This window comes from Mus caroli, chromosome 3 (assembly GCF_900094665.2).
Source record: "Mus caroli chromosome 3, CAROLI_EIJ_v1.1, whole genome shotgun sequence".
NCBI classification, from domain to species: domain Eukaryota; kingdom Metazoa; phylum Chordata; class Mammalia; order Rodentia; family Muridae; genus Mus; species Mus caroli.
In genome coordinates, this window is record NC_034572.1 from 19,426,062 (window position 1) to 19,442,308 (window position 16,247).

At 34.5% G+C, this 16,247-nt stretch overlaps 1 protein-coding gene across 2 annotated transcripts in view; it reads right to left on the reverse strand.

The window, feature by feature from the left end:
- Naaladl2 (N-acetylated alpha-linked acidic dipeptidase like 2) overlaps window positions 1-16,247 on the reverse strand; it is a 1,234,236-nt gene that overhangs the window by 204,772 nt on the left and 1,013,217 nt on the right. For both annotated transcript variants that reach the window (XM_029474777.1, XM_021158905.2), the window contains exon 11: window positions 1,751-1,846. In XM_029474777.1, the coding sequence (XP_029330637.1) occupies window positions 1,751-1,846 (96 nt within the window). The remainder of the gene's footprint in view (window positions 1-1,750; window positions 1,847-16,247) is intronic.

The following is a 16,247-nucleotide window of genomic DNA, read 5'->3' on the forward strand; positions in this document are numbered from 1 at the left end:
CACTAGCAGCTTGACAACACACCTAAAAGCTCTAGAACAAAAGGAAGCAAGTTCACCCAAGAGGAGGAGACAGCAGGAAGTAATCAAACTCAGGGGTGAAATCAACCAAGTGGAAATAAGAGGAACTATTCAAAGAATCAACCAATCAAGGAGCTGGTTCTTTGAGAAAATCAACAAGTACAGGGGAACTCCAGGGCCAAGAAGTGGGAGTGGGGGAGTAGGGGAATGGGGGGGGGGNGAAATTATGGGGGACTTTTGGGATAGCACTGAAAATGTAAATGAAGAAAATATCTAATTAAAAAATATTTAAAAAAAGAATTTTCTTTAAAAGAGCAAACAAATGTAGAACAGGTATCCAGAGGTTTAAGTGAATTGTTATGCATATGCTATATATACAGATGAATTTGTATCTAAATATCTATCTAAATTTCTATATCTTCTTTTGTATATTCATATACAAATATATGCAAATATATGTAAAATCTATATAATATCTAAGTATTAGGAATATACTTTGTATTTTAAATGGTAAAGAAGGATCTGATGGCAACTTTACTTTAGTTATATCTGCATATTAATGTAGAGATAAGAAGGTGGTACCGGAAATGAATTCATGCAGCTGTAGTTGATTGTAAAGGAAAACATAATAAATATTATGAGCTTAGATGAATTTTAAGTAGACTGTAATTCAAACTTCACTTTAGAAGTTCAAAAACTAAATTTACTTAGTTCTTGAATATCAGAAGACAAGTATATATTCCTAGATTTCAATTTTGAATTGATGCAGTGGCCACATGCTGAGGTTCGCTCCTTTTACCACACTTCCTCTTTTTAAGGAGAAAAACAGCCTGTCATATTTTTCTAAGATTTAAGGATGACTAAATAATTCTAGTAAGTACACATAAATATGGATTATTTTAATGGTACTGAAATATCAATATATACTGCAAAGTCTATCCTGAAGGGTCAGGCTTTGACAGGTTAGAATAATAATTTGTAAATGTAAAAACTCATAGGATGCCACTTCATAAGAAAAACAATAAATTTATTTTCTCCACACTGCAAAAATTATGTTTTTTTTTAATAATTAAAATTATGGCTAAAGGTACTCTGTAGAAATGTGCCATATTATAAATGCAGTTCTTTACCCAATAAATCAAGCTCTTCTTTTACTGAGAGTAAACTATGTATTCAACAGACACTGTATGGTCGCTCAGTTTGTAAAGGTGCCTATTTGCCAAGCCTGACAGTCTGAATTTCATACACCAGACCCATAGGCAAGTGTCAACTGACTTCAGAAAGTTATCATTCATACTATATGATCACATGACACATGTCTATTTCTATGTGCCACATATACATATGCATACAAATTGCATAATTAAAAGTGCAAGAAATAAATGTAGTAAAAGAAAATGTTGGACACATAAGTTAGAAAGTTTATTTTGTTTTATGATCATCTGAATTTCCTGTCCATTTAAAATAAAAGACAAGCTTGATTTTAGGCTAAGGGCAAAAATATTTATTTTGTTGTCAGTTGGCTTGTCATAAATTCTGCATCCATCTTTTCCCTTGAATGATTTTATTATCCCTTTCCCAAACACTTTCTATCATTTTACTACTTATAAAAGCATTGTCTTGACTGATTATTCTCTTCTACAGATGGAAGACAAATAAACAAATAACAGTAACAAAAAAAACCCAAAACCATGTTTTCATTCTATTTGTGAGTTCACAAGGGGATGCCCACCTTAGTAATGGCTTCATGGAGGCTGAAAGATGGATCCACTTCTTCAATTTTTGTTGCATGTGTAGGAAAAATGGCTTCCGAGAGAAAACTTGGACCCTGTGAGAACAAAAGAAAAAAGTCTTCATTAATTTTGATTTTCATATTTTAATTGGATTTTCTCTTTAAAAAAGTATAAATTGCTTTAACGTTACTGCTAAGTGTGAGCTTCATCCGAATGATCTAATTATCTACCCCAAAATATTTATAAATTTATGTAAATAGGATTATATTACTTTTAACATGCTATAGGCTCATAAATTGTATTTTCTCATCATAAGGATAACCTTTTATATTTCTCTCATATTTACTCATTATAATTTATACATACATACATAAAGGAGAAGTTAGACCACAAAATCTCTATTATAATTCCTTTTTCTATTTTTATATATTCTGTTTATTGGCTAGAAGACAACAGTATTTTTTTTTTGATAAAAGCAACTAACTAAAAAACCATAGGGAAAATGGGCATGGCATGGTATTTTAAATATAATGATGGCATTATCAAAACAATAAGAAGCAGGTAAAAATCACATGTGGCTTTACGGTCTGCCCCAAAATTCACTGAGAATAGTATCAAAATCTTATATTCAATATCCTTTGTCTATATAACTTTACTCGCAAATGTTCATTGCAATGGTCGCATTTGTAGTTTCTAACTTCTGCTACTCTATCAATACTGGATTATCACAAGAACTTTCCCTCAGATACACTCTTGCTGCCCTGGGTCATAGATATTCTGAAGCAGTAAGTCTGCAGGACTTGCCCCTTCACATGCTTCAGCAGTTCATAGATGATGTAGTTGTTGAGTTGGGCCAACTCATAGCCCTGCATCTGTGCCGGGGTGGTAGCTGGGTTGGTCAGCCTGGCATCTCTCCTGCACCCTGACCACCAGAGTGAGCTCTCCAGCACTGCCCAAACTAGGCTACGAAATGCCTAAGCCATCAAGGGACAGGACAGCTCTCATGATTCATGGCCCGGGGACTAGCTCTCCCATCTGCTGGAGTTAGGGAGAAGGAGAAGATATTAGATATCTTAAAAGGACTGAACTTTCAATGCTTTTAATTTGTTTGACTTTGTAAAGACTGTGAGGTTGTTAAGTTATTTATATTTTTAATGTGAGATGTTGAGGATGATGGAAAGGAAAGGTTGTGGTTTGATGGTTCTGTGTCAAGCTGATAATGGTTAATTGTGCAGATTTATGTCAATTTAACACAAGCTAAAGTCATCTGAAAGGAGAAAACCCTAATTTAAAAGAGTAGCCTCCATAGGACATAGGTATAAGGTATTTTCTTAATTAATGAATGATGGGGGATAGCCCAGTCCATTGTGGGTGGTGCCATCTCAAGCTGAGGAGTCTGTGTTCTACTAGAAAGCAGGCTGAGTAAACAATGTGGAGCAAGGCAATAAGGAGCATGCCTCTATGGCCCCTGCATCAGCAGCAGCCGCCAAGTTCCTGCCCTGAGTTTCTGCCCTCATTACTGTGCTATATGAAACTGAGTAAAATAAATCCTTTCCTTCCTAAGCTGCTTTTAGTTATGGAGTTTCATCACAGCAATAGTAACCCTAAGACTTTAATATTATAGGAAAGGGAAAAGTTGGAACATGATATATATATATCATATATATATATATCATATATATATATGAAGGTTGACAGAAGATGATAGGTAGACAGATAAATATTACTTAATAGAGACACAGAGAATCATTCCTGATTTTTAATATTTTTTATTATGTATTTTCCTCAATTACATTTCCAATGCTATCCCAAAAGTCCCCCATACCCCCCCTCCCCTACCCACCCTTTCCCACTTTTTAGCCCTGGCGTTCCCCTGTACTGGGGCGTATAAAATTTGTGTTTGCTAGGCCCCGGCCTAGTCGCACAAGAGACAGCTATATCAGGGTCCTTTCAGCAAATGATTGCTAGTGTATGCAATGGTGTCATCGTTTGGAGGCTAATTATGGGATGGATCCCTGGATATGGCAGTCTCTAGATGGTCCATCCTTTTGTCTCAGCTCCAAACTTTGTCTCTGTAACTCCTTCCATGGGTGATTGTTTCCAATTCTAAGAAGGGGCAAAGTGTCCACACTTTGGTCTTCATTCTTCTTCAGTTTCATGTGTTTTGCAAATTGTATCTTATATCTCGGGTAAACTAAGTTTCTGGGCTAATATCAACTTATCAGTGAGTACATATCATTTGAGTTCTTTTGTCATTGGGTTACCTCACTCAGGATGATGCCCTCTAGGTCTATCCATTTGCCTAGGAATTTCATAAATTCATTCCTTTTGATAGCTGAGTAGTACTCCATTGTGTAAATGTACCACATTTTTTGTATCCATTCCTGTGTTGAGGGGCATCTGGGTTCTTTCCAGCTTCTGGCTATTATAAATAAGGCTGCTATCATTCTTTTAAAAAATGTTCAGGCCAGCAATGGCTGTAGGAAAGTAATGATTTCAACATGCTTTAAAAAAAAAATCATAGTCTGTATTGTTGGTAACCAATAGCTGACCAGAATTGTTTAATATATTAATGCTTAGGATTATGCCATCAGAATGTTTTGAAGATACACTGATGAAGAATAGAAAAGAACATGAACTTTATGGAAAAGAACATGAACCAAATGGTATTAGTACCTACCAATCCTATTCTCAACCCTCTTTTCATCAGGTCGGCTAACTGAAAACAAATTTGTTTACATCTCTCAAATCCCAAACAATACTAAGTTTGAAAAAACTTTCCACAAATTATAGATAACCCAATACTTTGTAACTATTTTCTCCGAATTGAGCAGTGCTCCTGGAAGGAGGAGGGAGAGGAATGAGACTCAAGGAATATAATAAGTTGCAATGTTGTGACCTGCATGGCTTTGGAATTTACCTGACTGGGATATCAGGCAATGAAGAAATGACAGACACAAACAGAAAGCTGGGGAGATATGTGATATCCATTCTCATAAGAGCTATCAACACTATCGTGGAAACCAGCATGTTTATAACATATAGAATACAGATGACTGTAAAGCTAAATTAGTATAGGTATGATTCCTTTGTAATATTCATTATAACTTAACAATTATTTTTTTTTACTCTTCCCTGTTTCTCTTCCCTGTCCTTTTTCCTGGTCCCCTTTATTTGCTCAAGTATTCTCCTTTGTGCCTTCATGTCTCTTTTCCCAAAATGAAAGTCTAAATACTTTGTCTATTTCTCTCATTATCTCTTTGTACACTTTCTTGCTTCTTCTTTCTTTTACATATATTTCTTTTCCATTATAATCCCTGTTCACTTACAGACACACACACACACACACACACACCTTTATATGTTATTCACCAAAACATTTTTTCTTTTTCTTTTTGCTCTAACCCTAACTCTCAATAAAGCATACCAGCTTGTATAAACTTATAATCAAAACATTTTAAAAAAATTATTGTTTATCATGAGGGGACATACATGCATGTATGCCACAATAGACATGTAGAACTCAGGTGAAAACTAGAGAGAATTGTTTTGATCTTATTACTATGAGGGTCCAAGAGATTAAATTTATAACTTCAGGCTTAGTAGCATACAGCTTCATCAACTGAGCCCTCATCATTTATATAATTGCTTTTGCTGTTGTTTTCTTTTTTCTATTTCTCTCTCTCTCTCTCTCTCTCTCTCTCTCTCTCTCTCTCTCTCTCTCTCTCTCTCTCTTTCTCTCTCTCTCCAACTAAATATCAGTTTATTTGAGACTGAATCTCTGTATGGAGCCCTCGTTCTGGAACTTAGTGAGTAGACAAAGCTGGCCCTAAACTTATAGAACTACACCTGCCTCTCCCTCTAGAAAGTCAGTACTGAAGGTGGACAACACCACACCTACTTAACTTATATTATTTTAAATGGTTATTTAACATATAGAGTTTGTCATGTGTATGCCTTAAGTTTACGACAAACTCTTTCTTAATACAGTATTTGACTAATAGAACGTGAAGACATAAAAGACCCTTTATCCCCAGAGATGAAGACAGTATCATGTTTTCAAATGCATGTAGATATAACAGTTATGTTAAAAATAACAATCATGTTGACTAAAGAAGTATCTTCAGAACCTAACAAAGTAGGGAAAAGATTAAAACACAGTCTGTAAAATCTCAACAATGCTTACAGGCACTATAGGCGATGCTTACTTAATACTATTTCATTGCTGAAGGAGAAAGGGGAGTAAATTGTCAGTCATTTAGAATATGTTGTTGCTTAGAATAACTATTTTATACAATAATTATTTTGAAAGTTAGAGCATGAAAAATATTGTTATATGGAACCTGGTAATCCTCTCAGGAAGGTTTCTGATATGAATACTATGCTTCCTCGCTGAGTTTGTTTGCGCTCAGTTCAGATTGGCCACATGTAAAGCTAATTATATTTAGTTCTATCATTTACTTGTAGTTTATCATTTTTACTTGTCTACAAACTCTTTGTGAAATATTAAATTGTGTATATGTGTTTATCTGTCTGTATGTGCTTGTGTGTATGTACCTATATTTCTTATATTCCAGCATATCATGATGTATGTTGTCTTGACTTTTTACTTTGAATGACATTTCAATATTCCAAAAATATTAGCATTTATCTAACTCTCTCATTATTTTCACTTCTCTCATCATCTGTTTGATGGAAATATTCCATTCTGTGTCTGATCTGGAAATTGAGACAGTTCTCTACGAATGTTACCAATGGCTATAGTTCACTTACGTTTTGCTGTCATTCCATGATCAATATATGCCAAAGCCCAACTAACATGTATAGCATCCCAAAGCCAAGTCGTACTTGTAATTAGTCTCTTGTTTCTAAACTATTCTTTTGTGCTGAGAAACTCATTCATACTATTTTGTATTGTTTGTTTTTGCTGCAGCAACATGTGCACCAAATCTCAACTCTAACCTTCCCTATGGTTTTATTTATGCTAGTTTTCCTTCATCTTGGACTATCCTTTCTCCATTTTAATCTACTGTGTTAGCAGAAACATGTTTTTGCATAATGAATTATGCATGCAATTTTCATTTTCACAATATGTTACTCTTAAAGTTTGAAACCAATTTCATAGGTAATATAATTCCATGATATTTGAAGGGTAGTTAAATGGAACATGTTATATTCCCGGTCTGCTTTGAATGGGAATATACTGATGTGTTTGTTGGGATATGAAAGTGCTCTTTATATCTTGTGTATTACTGTGTAGTCTTTCTTACTTACTTATTTACTTACCACAAACTAAGACACAAGATTTAAAGAGCACTTTCCCTGCTTGCATAGAAGGACAAGTGACTAACATTCTATATGATTCTAGCATTCCTTTTTTTGAATTAGATATTTTCTTAATTTACAATTCAAATATTATCCCTTTAACTCGTTTCCCCTCTGAAAATCCCCTCTCCCCTCTCCCCTCCCCCTGCTTACAACCCAACCACTCCCACTTTCTGGCACAGGAATTCCCCTATACTGGGGCATATAACCTTCAGAGGACTAATGGCCTCTCCTCCTATTTATGATCAACTAGACCATCCTCTGCTACATATGCAGTTAGTGCCATGAGTCCCACCATGTGTTTTCTTAGGTTAGTGGTTTAGTTCCAGGGATCTCTGGAGATACTGGTTAGTTCATATTGTTGTTGAAATGGAGATAGCATAGGTCCCAGATGTTCACAGGCCAACTAGACTGTGATGCTCAGAAATAAGGAACCAACACTTCAGGTTGTTTTCTGGTATACAAACTTGTAAAAGCTATACATGTTTTCACACTCACACAGAAATATACATATTTAAAATAAAAATAAATTCAACAGATTATAGATTTAAAGGGAAAGAAATCAAAGCTAAAATTTCATAGAGAGCAGAAATTTTAAGGAACATAATTTCAAGTAGAATCAATTGAGGCAAAGTGTTGAAACAACCTTGGATTGATATCTTGTAGAAGATAATGTTAGTATCTACACATAGAAAAAATAAAACAATTTGAAGATCTTGTCTAAAGTTCTGTCCTACTTTGAGCTTACCAAAATTGAAATTGCCTCTACAATAAAACAACAATTTTTTCCATGATGTTTTCTGAAATGATCATATGTGATGTTGTTTGATGCATGTTCAGTGAATATGAACTATGCAGAGCCCTTCAGACATGCACTTTTGTTAGCTGGCACTTGGCAGGCACAACACTGAACCATAAGAGAGCTACAATGTCTCACATTCTAGCTCTACCACTTCCACTTCCGGCTTCTAGTTTCATGTTCATCTCAGGAAGTTTATTTTGCACCTGTGTCTGTGAAGTAAGAGCTATCTCTACCTGTTCTTTACATATGAGCCAATGAGTTTCTGTGAACAGCTGACATCATACTATAAGTATTAAGTAGAACTGTATACAAACTGTGGTATATCTGGCTCCATAGTCTATCCTAACACTTCCCTACTTCAAAGTTTCTGTGTACAACTCAAGGATAACTACTCCAGATTGTATTCAAATGTCCTCTCAGCCTTAGTCTATTCTCCACAAATATTCTAAGAGCTATAAACAATTTCAAGGCTATGATCAAAGACTTTCTCCTTTGAAAAAAGAAAATTGAAATCCAAAGTCCTGCACATACTTTCTTCATTGTAATATTTTCTCTGCAATAAGAAGATACACATCAATACTTTAATATATGAAATTAAAACACTTGTAGCCTTTGAATGGCACTGACATTCATTATGTTCTGGACACACGGAAGAGGTAATTACAGCCATAATTTTTGAATAATGTTCTCATTGCTACTCAATATAAAATAGACCAGCGATAATGTAGAGTTTAAATAAAAGAGTAAGCATCCAAAGGTCAAATTGGTACATTATTTCCTGAATACACTAATTTTTATTTTACATTTTCAGTCTCTAGGAAGTTCTATACATTGTACTTGCAGAATTGAAAATATTCAGGTTACCACTATAAGCACAGTCCTATTGACTTAGTATTCTAATTTTAGTCCTAGAGAAGACATTAAAATTTCAATTAAATACATGAAATGAAGAATAGGCTATTCAAATGAGTAAATGTTTTCACAGAGTCATAAAACATGGTCGTACAGATCTGCTGTGTGTCACATGTGTCTCTGCATACTTACTAAGCATTTTTGAAATTTTGAGTTATTTTTGAAGGTCATGGGAATATATATATATAATATTATGTATATTTATATTAAATATATATATAATATTATGTATATTTATATTAAATGTGTACATGTGCTTATGTGTGTATGTGTGTTTATATGTGTGTGCATATGTATGTGTGTATGTGTACACACCAATAGAAAACTAGAGTGAAGATGCTTCTATCTAGTAAACAAAGAGTCATAAATAGTGACTCTGGAGTTACTGTGTACAGATACCTTCCATGCCTGTGAAGGAAATAATAACTTATGTATTTCTGCATAGTCAGGATTTTCTGGGGAAATTTTACTGTAACTCAGATTAAAGGATAATCCTGGGAAATTTATGTTAAATAAATAGTAGTGAAAGAAACCTAAGGAAATTTATATTATTCCTGCGAGAACTTAAACATGTTCCAAAAAGCCTTAGGGTCTGAACTCTGAAATCTGACATAGCAGTGAGTTATTAATGTCATACAGCATAATAACATTATACCCCAAAGAAGAGTCATAGGCTGTTACGTGACTTCTTTATTCCTTACGAAGAATAATGTTTATATAAATCATAAAATTTGAGTAATTCCCATTGAACCAGGTGAGTTTTGTGTCATGCACTATTGATAAAATACTTCCATTGGAAAATCTTTATATTTTCTACTCCTTCAAACTCATCTCTCTTACATCTTTCTTCCCTTAACCTTTCCTTCATGTCTTTCATCACTTCATCATGTACGGATGTGTGCTATTTTTATTTCAGTGCTGTGTATTAGATCTATTAATTGTCACATGCCATGTAGGCAACCACCTCCCCAGCCTAATTATCCAAAGGACCTTCCTCTACACTCCATCAGCCACCCCCTGCACACTGTTCCCTGTCATAGTTTTACTTCCTATTTTGATTCAGGACCTGGATAAACTGCCTAAGCTGGCCCAAAACTCCTTCTTTAGTCTAAGTTGTTCATGAACTTAAAATTCTCTTCCCTTCTCAGTCTCCTGAGTAGCTTGATTTATAATCCTTCATTTCTAGCCCTGGGACATATGTTTATCTTAACCTTTGTACACATCATGGATGGTATTAAGTGTTCAGTGTCCATCACTTTTTCTCACACAGGATCTCACTCTGTAAGCCCTGGCCAGTATAAAATGTTCATCAATTCTTTTCATGCCCCTAGAGCTGGGATTATAGGTATCTGCCACTGTACCTAGTGTCAACTGATGGAGCAGTCTGATCTATAATGACATGAGAGGAGAAAGTAAAACACTAACTCAGATAGTGTTTCCATAAATCAAAGTGTGTTTTAATCACAGAACTACTCTTGTACCAGAACGTTCTACACAAATTTTGATATTGCAGGGTTATTTTTTTTTTCCTTAGCAGATTTGAGAAGAGATCACAGTTTTGTTCTTTTTCTATTTTGTCAGAATGCCCTAACTTTATAAAATGAAATCTGCTTCTGTATGTTGGTTCTAGTAATTTATTTTTATATTCATTTTATTATCTCAAAAAATAGTCTAAAACATGCTTATTAAATCCTCCAGGACAACTTTTGTGCATTCCAGAGATGACAACAATGTTCTCCACGGATTTATTTAAAATCTAAGTCATTCCTTATACTTGTGTCAGAGCTGAAGTTTCATTCATGGCCAGGAAATCTGAATATGTAGCCTCCCACAACCACGCACCCCCATGTGTAACACCCCTGAATGAGTATTAACAGCCTTAGAGAGTGTTCTTTGGAAATTTCATGATTTCAAAACAAAAAAAAATAAGCTAAAATCATTACGGAATCTTTTCTACTGGAGCAATAGCTGCATGGCCAAATCTCAAAGTAATATAGATTTTCTGATTAAGAGAATGCTCAACAGAATTTTGAATATACATGCTAAGTACCACTTAGAAGGCCAATTCACACCAACACTTAAATATAATCTGACTGCACAAAGACATCATCTCACTTAAGCCATAGCTTTAACATGTAAAACATAGTATCATTTAAAAATAAACAAGAAGTGCCAGCCAGATAACTCAGTGGGTGAGGGGCTTTGCATAGATCCTCATGACCTGAATTTTATCACTGGAACTTATGTGGCAAGATAAGAGAACCAACTCCTACAGGTGATATTCATGTATACCCCAAGCATACATGTGCACACACACACACACACACACAGAGAGAGAGAGAGAGAGAGAGAGTGTATAAATGTAATTTTAAAAATAAATATCAAATACACTTATTGTTAGAGATCTTAGCATAGCTAGTTCATGTTAAAAATATAGATGGGAATGTTCTGATCTTGTACAGAACTTGATACATTCTGCAGTAAAAAGGGCATCTCTTTACTTAACAATTATTCATCAAAGTACATATATATATATATATATATATATATATATATATATATATACATACATATGTGTGTTCCCAAATGGATATGACATGATGTCAACTTCTTATAATGAGTAACATTCAGTGCTGCAAATCACATAGCAAATGTTAGCTAATTCATTCTAATAAATCCCTATGAAGTAACAGGTATCTCATTTGCTCATAAACTCTGGCAAATAAGTTTAAATATAAATAACAAATAAGGAAATAATGCTAGAAACTCTGTGCTCTTACATATTATAAAATGTATTAAGCAGGGTGGGGATAGGGTGATGGGGACTTTCGGGATAGCATTTGAAATGTAAATAAAGAAAATAACTAATAAAAATGTTAAAAATAAAATTATATAATATAAAATAAAATGTATTGCATCTCAGAAGTGAGCATTGACTCCCATCCCTAACCAAGAAACTATCTCCAACTGACATCTGCAAGCAAAGGAAAATAGTTTTCTCTTCTATTTTTACTTACAGGCTTAGCCTTTATTGCCTGATCCATCTTATGATGCTCACTTTAAATTTACATTTTGACCTCAAAATATATAATGCTTTTTTTACCCATTTATTGAAATCGTTTCTTGTTTTACCATAACAGCTTTGGAAAGGACTGAGAGGAAATCTGGTCTTCCAGAAGACCCAGTTTCAGTTCCTAGTAGCCACAGGATGGCTCAGAACCATTCAAAACTCCAGGTCCAGGAGATGAAGGGCAGCAGCATGCATGTGATACACATACTACATTCAGATAAAACACTCATGTGCCCCCAAAATAGATAATTTTCTTTTAAAGAAAAGCTTTCTGAACAAAAGTTTAGTATGAGAATAAAAATATGGATTTTTAAGGCTACTACCTGATGCCAAATTGATCAAGAGAAAACTTGTATCAATTTATTTTTTTTATGAAATAAACAGATAGTTCAACATCTCTTCAACAATATAAAGAAATTTTAAAAAGAAGAAAGAAAAATTGGTTTTCTCCAATGGAGTATGTAAACCACACTTATGGTCAGACCCCCATGGAGGCAGTAGGTAATCAACACAAAATGAGCTCAATGTATTTCTGTATACATTTTTGTTCAGGCATTTTTACCTTATATTTTTTGCTTATATATTCTTAATATACCATTGTTTCTGAGATATTTTTAAATGGACGTGTGTGGTGTGTGTGTGTCTGTGTGTGTGTTTCCTTTGCTTATGCCATTTATTCTGGCTTATACTTCATTTGTTTTTTTACCTATTTGATTTTTAAAGAGAGAGAGAGAGAGAGAGAGAGAGAGAGAGAGAGAGAGAGAGAGAAAGAGAAAGAGAAAGAGAAAGAGAAAGAGAAAGAGAAAGAGAGAGAGTGTCATGGAGTTGAAAAGCTACTGGGAGGAGTTAGATGTTAGGAGAGCAAAAGCCATTATCAGAATATATTATAAAAATATTTTCAATAAATAAGCCTATTTTAAAAGGCAACATAATGTATTGGCTATAACCCAGAATATAAATTGTAATACATTAATATATACATTTCTGAAAATTCTTGCAAATAAATCTATTGTCACTTTATGTATATACATAATAGACAAATCTTTTAAACATAATTTAAAATATTTTCTTGCCTTATATTTCCTTAAGTTTGAAAATTATCTCTTAATCTATAACTTTAAACTCATGTTACAAGTACTCTACATTCTATCAAAATAGTATATATATATATATATATATATATATATATAGAGAGAGAGAGAGAGAGAGAGAGAGAGAGAGCGAGCAAGCACTAATATACTGTAGTTCCTTCCAGAAACTATACATAAATACAACTGCACATAAATACAACTCTGTTGTCATATGACATATAGATGGCAGTAAAATAAATGACAGTGTCCTACAACCTCAGCTATTTAGTGGTTAAATGTCTTCTCTCTGTCTCTTATTGGGCTCCAGACTTCAGGTGGAGCCTTATCATTGTAGATGATGGCAGGATATTAGAGAGGTTAGATCTGCAGTTGATTATCAACCTCTGGGATATTTTACTCATAACTGACACAAGACCTTTGGTGAGTGGTAGAGACTCACATATGACACGGTGATATTAAATGTCTTGTGCCTCCGAGATGTTAGACTTACACTAAAAAAGTTGCAGTTCTTGGAAACAAGAGCCAGCATTCTCAGATCTCATAAGGGAAAGATGTGTTTTAGATAATGAGGATACCAAACTTTGACATGGTCTTTTGTACAATCTGGTCTCTGGAAAGGCCTCAAGTTAATTTAACAACTTTTTCAAAGGTCAGAGCCTGTTAGCCTCCTGAAAAGCTTCCTGCTCAACAGTCACTCGGTACTTTCCTCAAGGATTTACTTAATCAACTGTAGAAAAATTGAGGGATTTTAAGGTCTTAAAGTTAAGGGCGAAAGAATCTCAACATGAGCCTGAGAAGAAACAAATGCATTATTCAAACCTAAGAAGGAATTTTCCTGTTTCAAATCCTTTATCAAAAAATAGGAAGGTATTATGTTGATAGAATTGACCTCCTGTTCCACAATCTGGGTGAAATTATCGAAGGACATTAAGCTTGAGATATAGCCTGTCTGAGGATTTTCACTTAGCATATAATTCTGCAATTATCTACCTTTTTAAAAAATCAAATACTGAGGCCAATGTACTCCATAATTGTGGCAGAGTCAGGGAGAAAACTGTGGAAATGGCTCATTCAATCCACTATATATATTCAATCCCCTTACTATATAGCACACCTATTTAGCATATGAGCAACTTCACATTGGCTCTACAAGGAATTCATAGGAATAGTATTTGTTTCATCTATCACTTACTAAAAAGTAAATGAAATTCTTCATTTTATTTCATGTAGGCCACAGACTGGAGGTAAATTCAATTGTAAGGTCCAGAAATGCTTTCTGGAGAAACTTATAATTATGTCAATAGTACCTTTTATCTAAATTCATATATTGCAATCATTATTTTTATTTATTTACTCAAGACCCAATAAAGATACCAAATAAATTCTGAAATAGTTTACTATAACAACAACAACAAAAAATTGCATTTAATTGTATAACTAGACTTTAAAAGACTTTAAAGAAAAGATCCTGTTTTCTTCATGGTGGAGAGATTATATCTGTCAACATTTGCCTTTAAAGATCATAGTCTGCAGCATGGGATAGAAATTTTCTTAATGAATTAAAATGCAAAAATATACATATTCTGAATTGCATGCATTTAGTTGATTTCTGATATTACCAACCCTTAATCTTCATTTAAGAATAATTAGTTATGTCAATTTTTACCAGTCTGGATGACAATGAAATAGAAAAGACATTAATGCTCTACTCTTCAAACAATGGGTCGTTTCTGATTAAACTTCCATTGAACATTGAACTTTTAGTCTTAAAATAAATTACCTCCCTTTTCTTTTTAATTTGGATCCAATTTCCTGCTGCCCTAAGGTCTCTCAATGCTAATTAATTGATTTATGAATCAATAGAAGGGATATTTAAAGTTGGAAAAAAAGAAGAAAAAAGATGAGGGCATTTACCATTTTATTTGTGACCACCATTTTAAGAAAGTCTTAATTTTCAGTGTATGTCTGTGTGTGTGAATTTTATTTTAATAAATTTCACATTCATCAGTTATTTTCGAGGGTTTCCAAATTTAATTTCATCATTTGCTTTTGGAAGGAATCTAAATTAAAGTTTTTAAAAACATTATACAATTGCTGACCAGTCATATTGTTCTTTGATAAAATGACCAAGTATGAGAGATATTTCCACCAACTTCTTAATATAATCAGCATGGTACAGTAGTGTAAATAATAATTTTGGACTCAGTTTGAAATCTGATTCTACTATGAATCTTGAACCACCAGACCAGTTAGATCACAATATCTAATGTAAATATTGCGGTTATGATCGAGAGATATCAGAATCATTGTATGTGTTATATTTATATATAAATCCAGATGTCCCACAACAAAAGAACGGATACAGACAATGTGGTTCATTTACATAACGTAATATTACTCAGCTATTAAGAATGAGGACATCCTAAGTTTTACAGGCAAATGGAACTAGAAAATATCATCCTGAGTGAGGTAACTCAGACCCAAAAGGACATTCATGGTATGTACTCACTAATTAGTGGATATTAGGGGAAAAAAGATATAGAATACCCAAGATAAAGTCTACAGAACTCAAAAAGTTTAGCACGCGAGGATGCCTCAGTTGTATTTGGGAGGAAGAAGAAAGCAATCACAAGTGGAAAGGGGATAGGGACCTGGGAGGGAAAGTGGACAGGGCAGGGTAGTGGGGGGAGATGGGAGAGGGGAACTTGATCTGGTAAGGGAAAAGTACTCAAGCCCTGAGGGCCAACAGAAAGAATGGAAATAGGCAACTTCTGAGGTAGGAGGTTGAGCGAACCCTCCAGAATGCATCAGAGACCTGGGAGGTGAGAGACTCTCAGGACTCAAAGGAGGACCTTAGATGAAATGCCTGACAGTAGGGAGACCATCCCACAGTCAAAACTCTGACCCACAATTCTTCCGATCTGAAAGAACTGCAGGGTCGGAAATGGAAAGGCACCTGAGGAAAAGAAGGTACAGCATCAGGCCCAAAGTGGAATTCAGTACAAGGAGGAGTCCCAAGGCCTGACACTATTACTGAGGCTATGGGGTACTCACAATAAGGGACTTAGCATGACCATACTCTGGGAGATACAACAAGCAGCTGAAAGACTTAGATGCAGATGCAACCAATGGACAGATGCTGCTGAGCCCTGTGTTTGAATTAGGGAAAGGCTGCAAGAAGCTGAGAAGGAGGTCAACCCAATAGGAGGACCAGCAGTCTCAATTAACCTGGACCTCTGATATTGAAAGACTCCAAACTCCCAAAGGGAGGCACTTACTCAAGCCTCGGGTCAGCC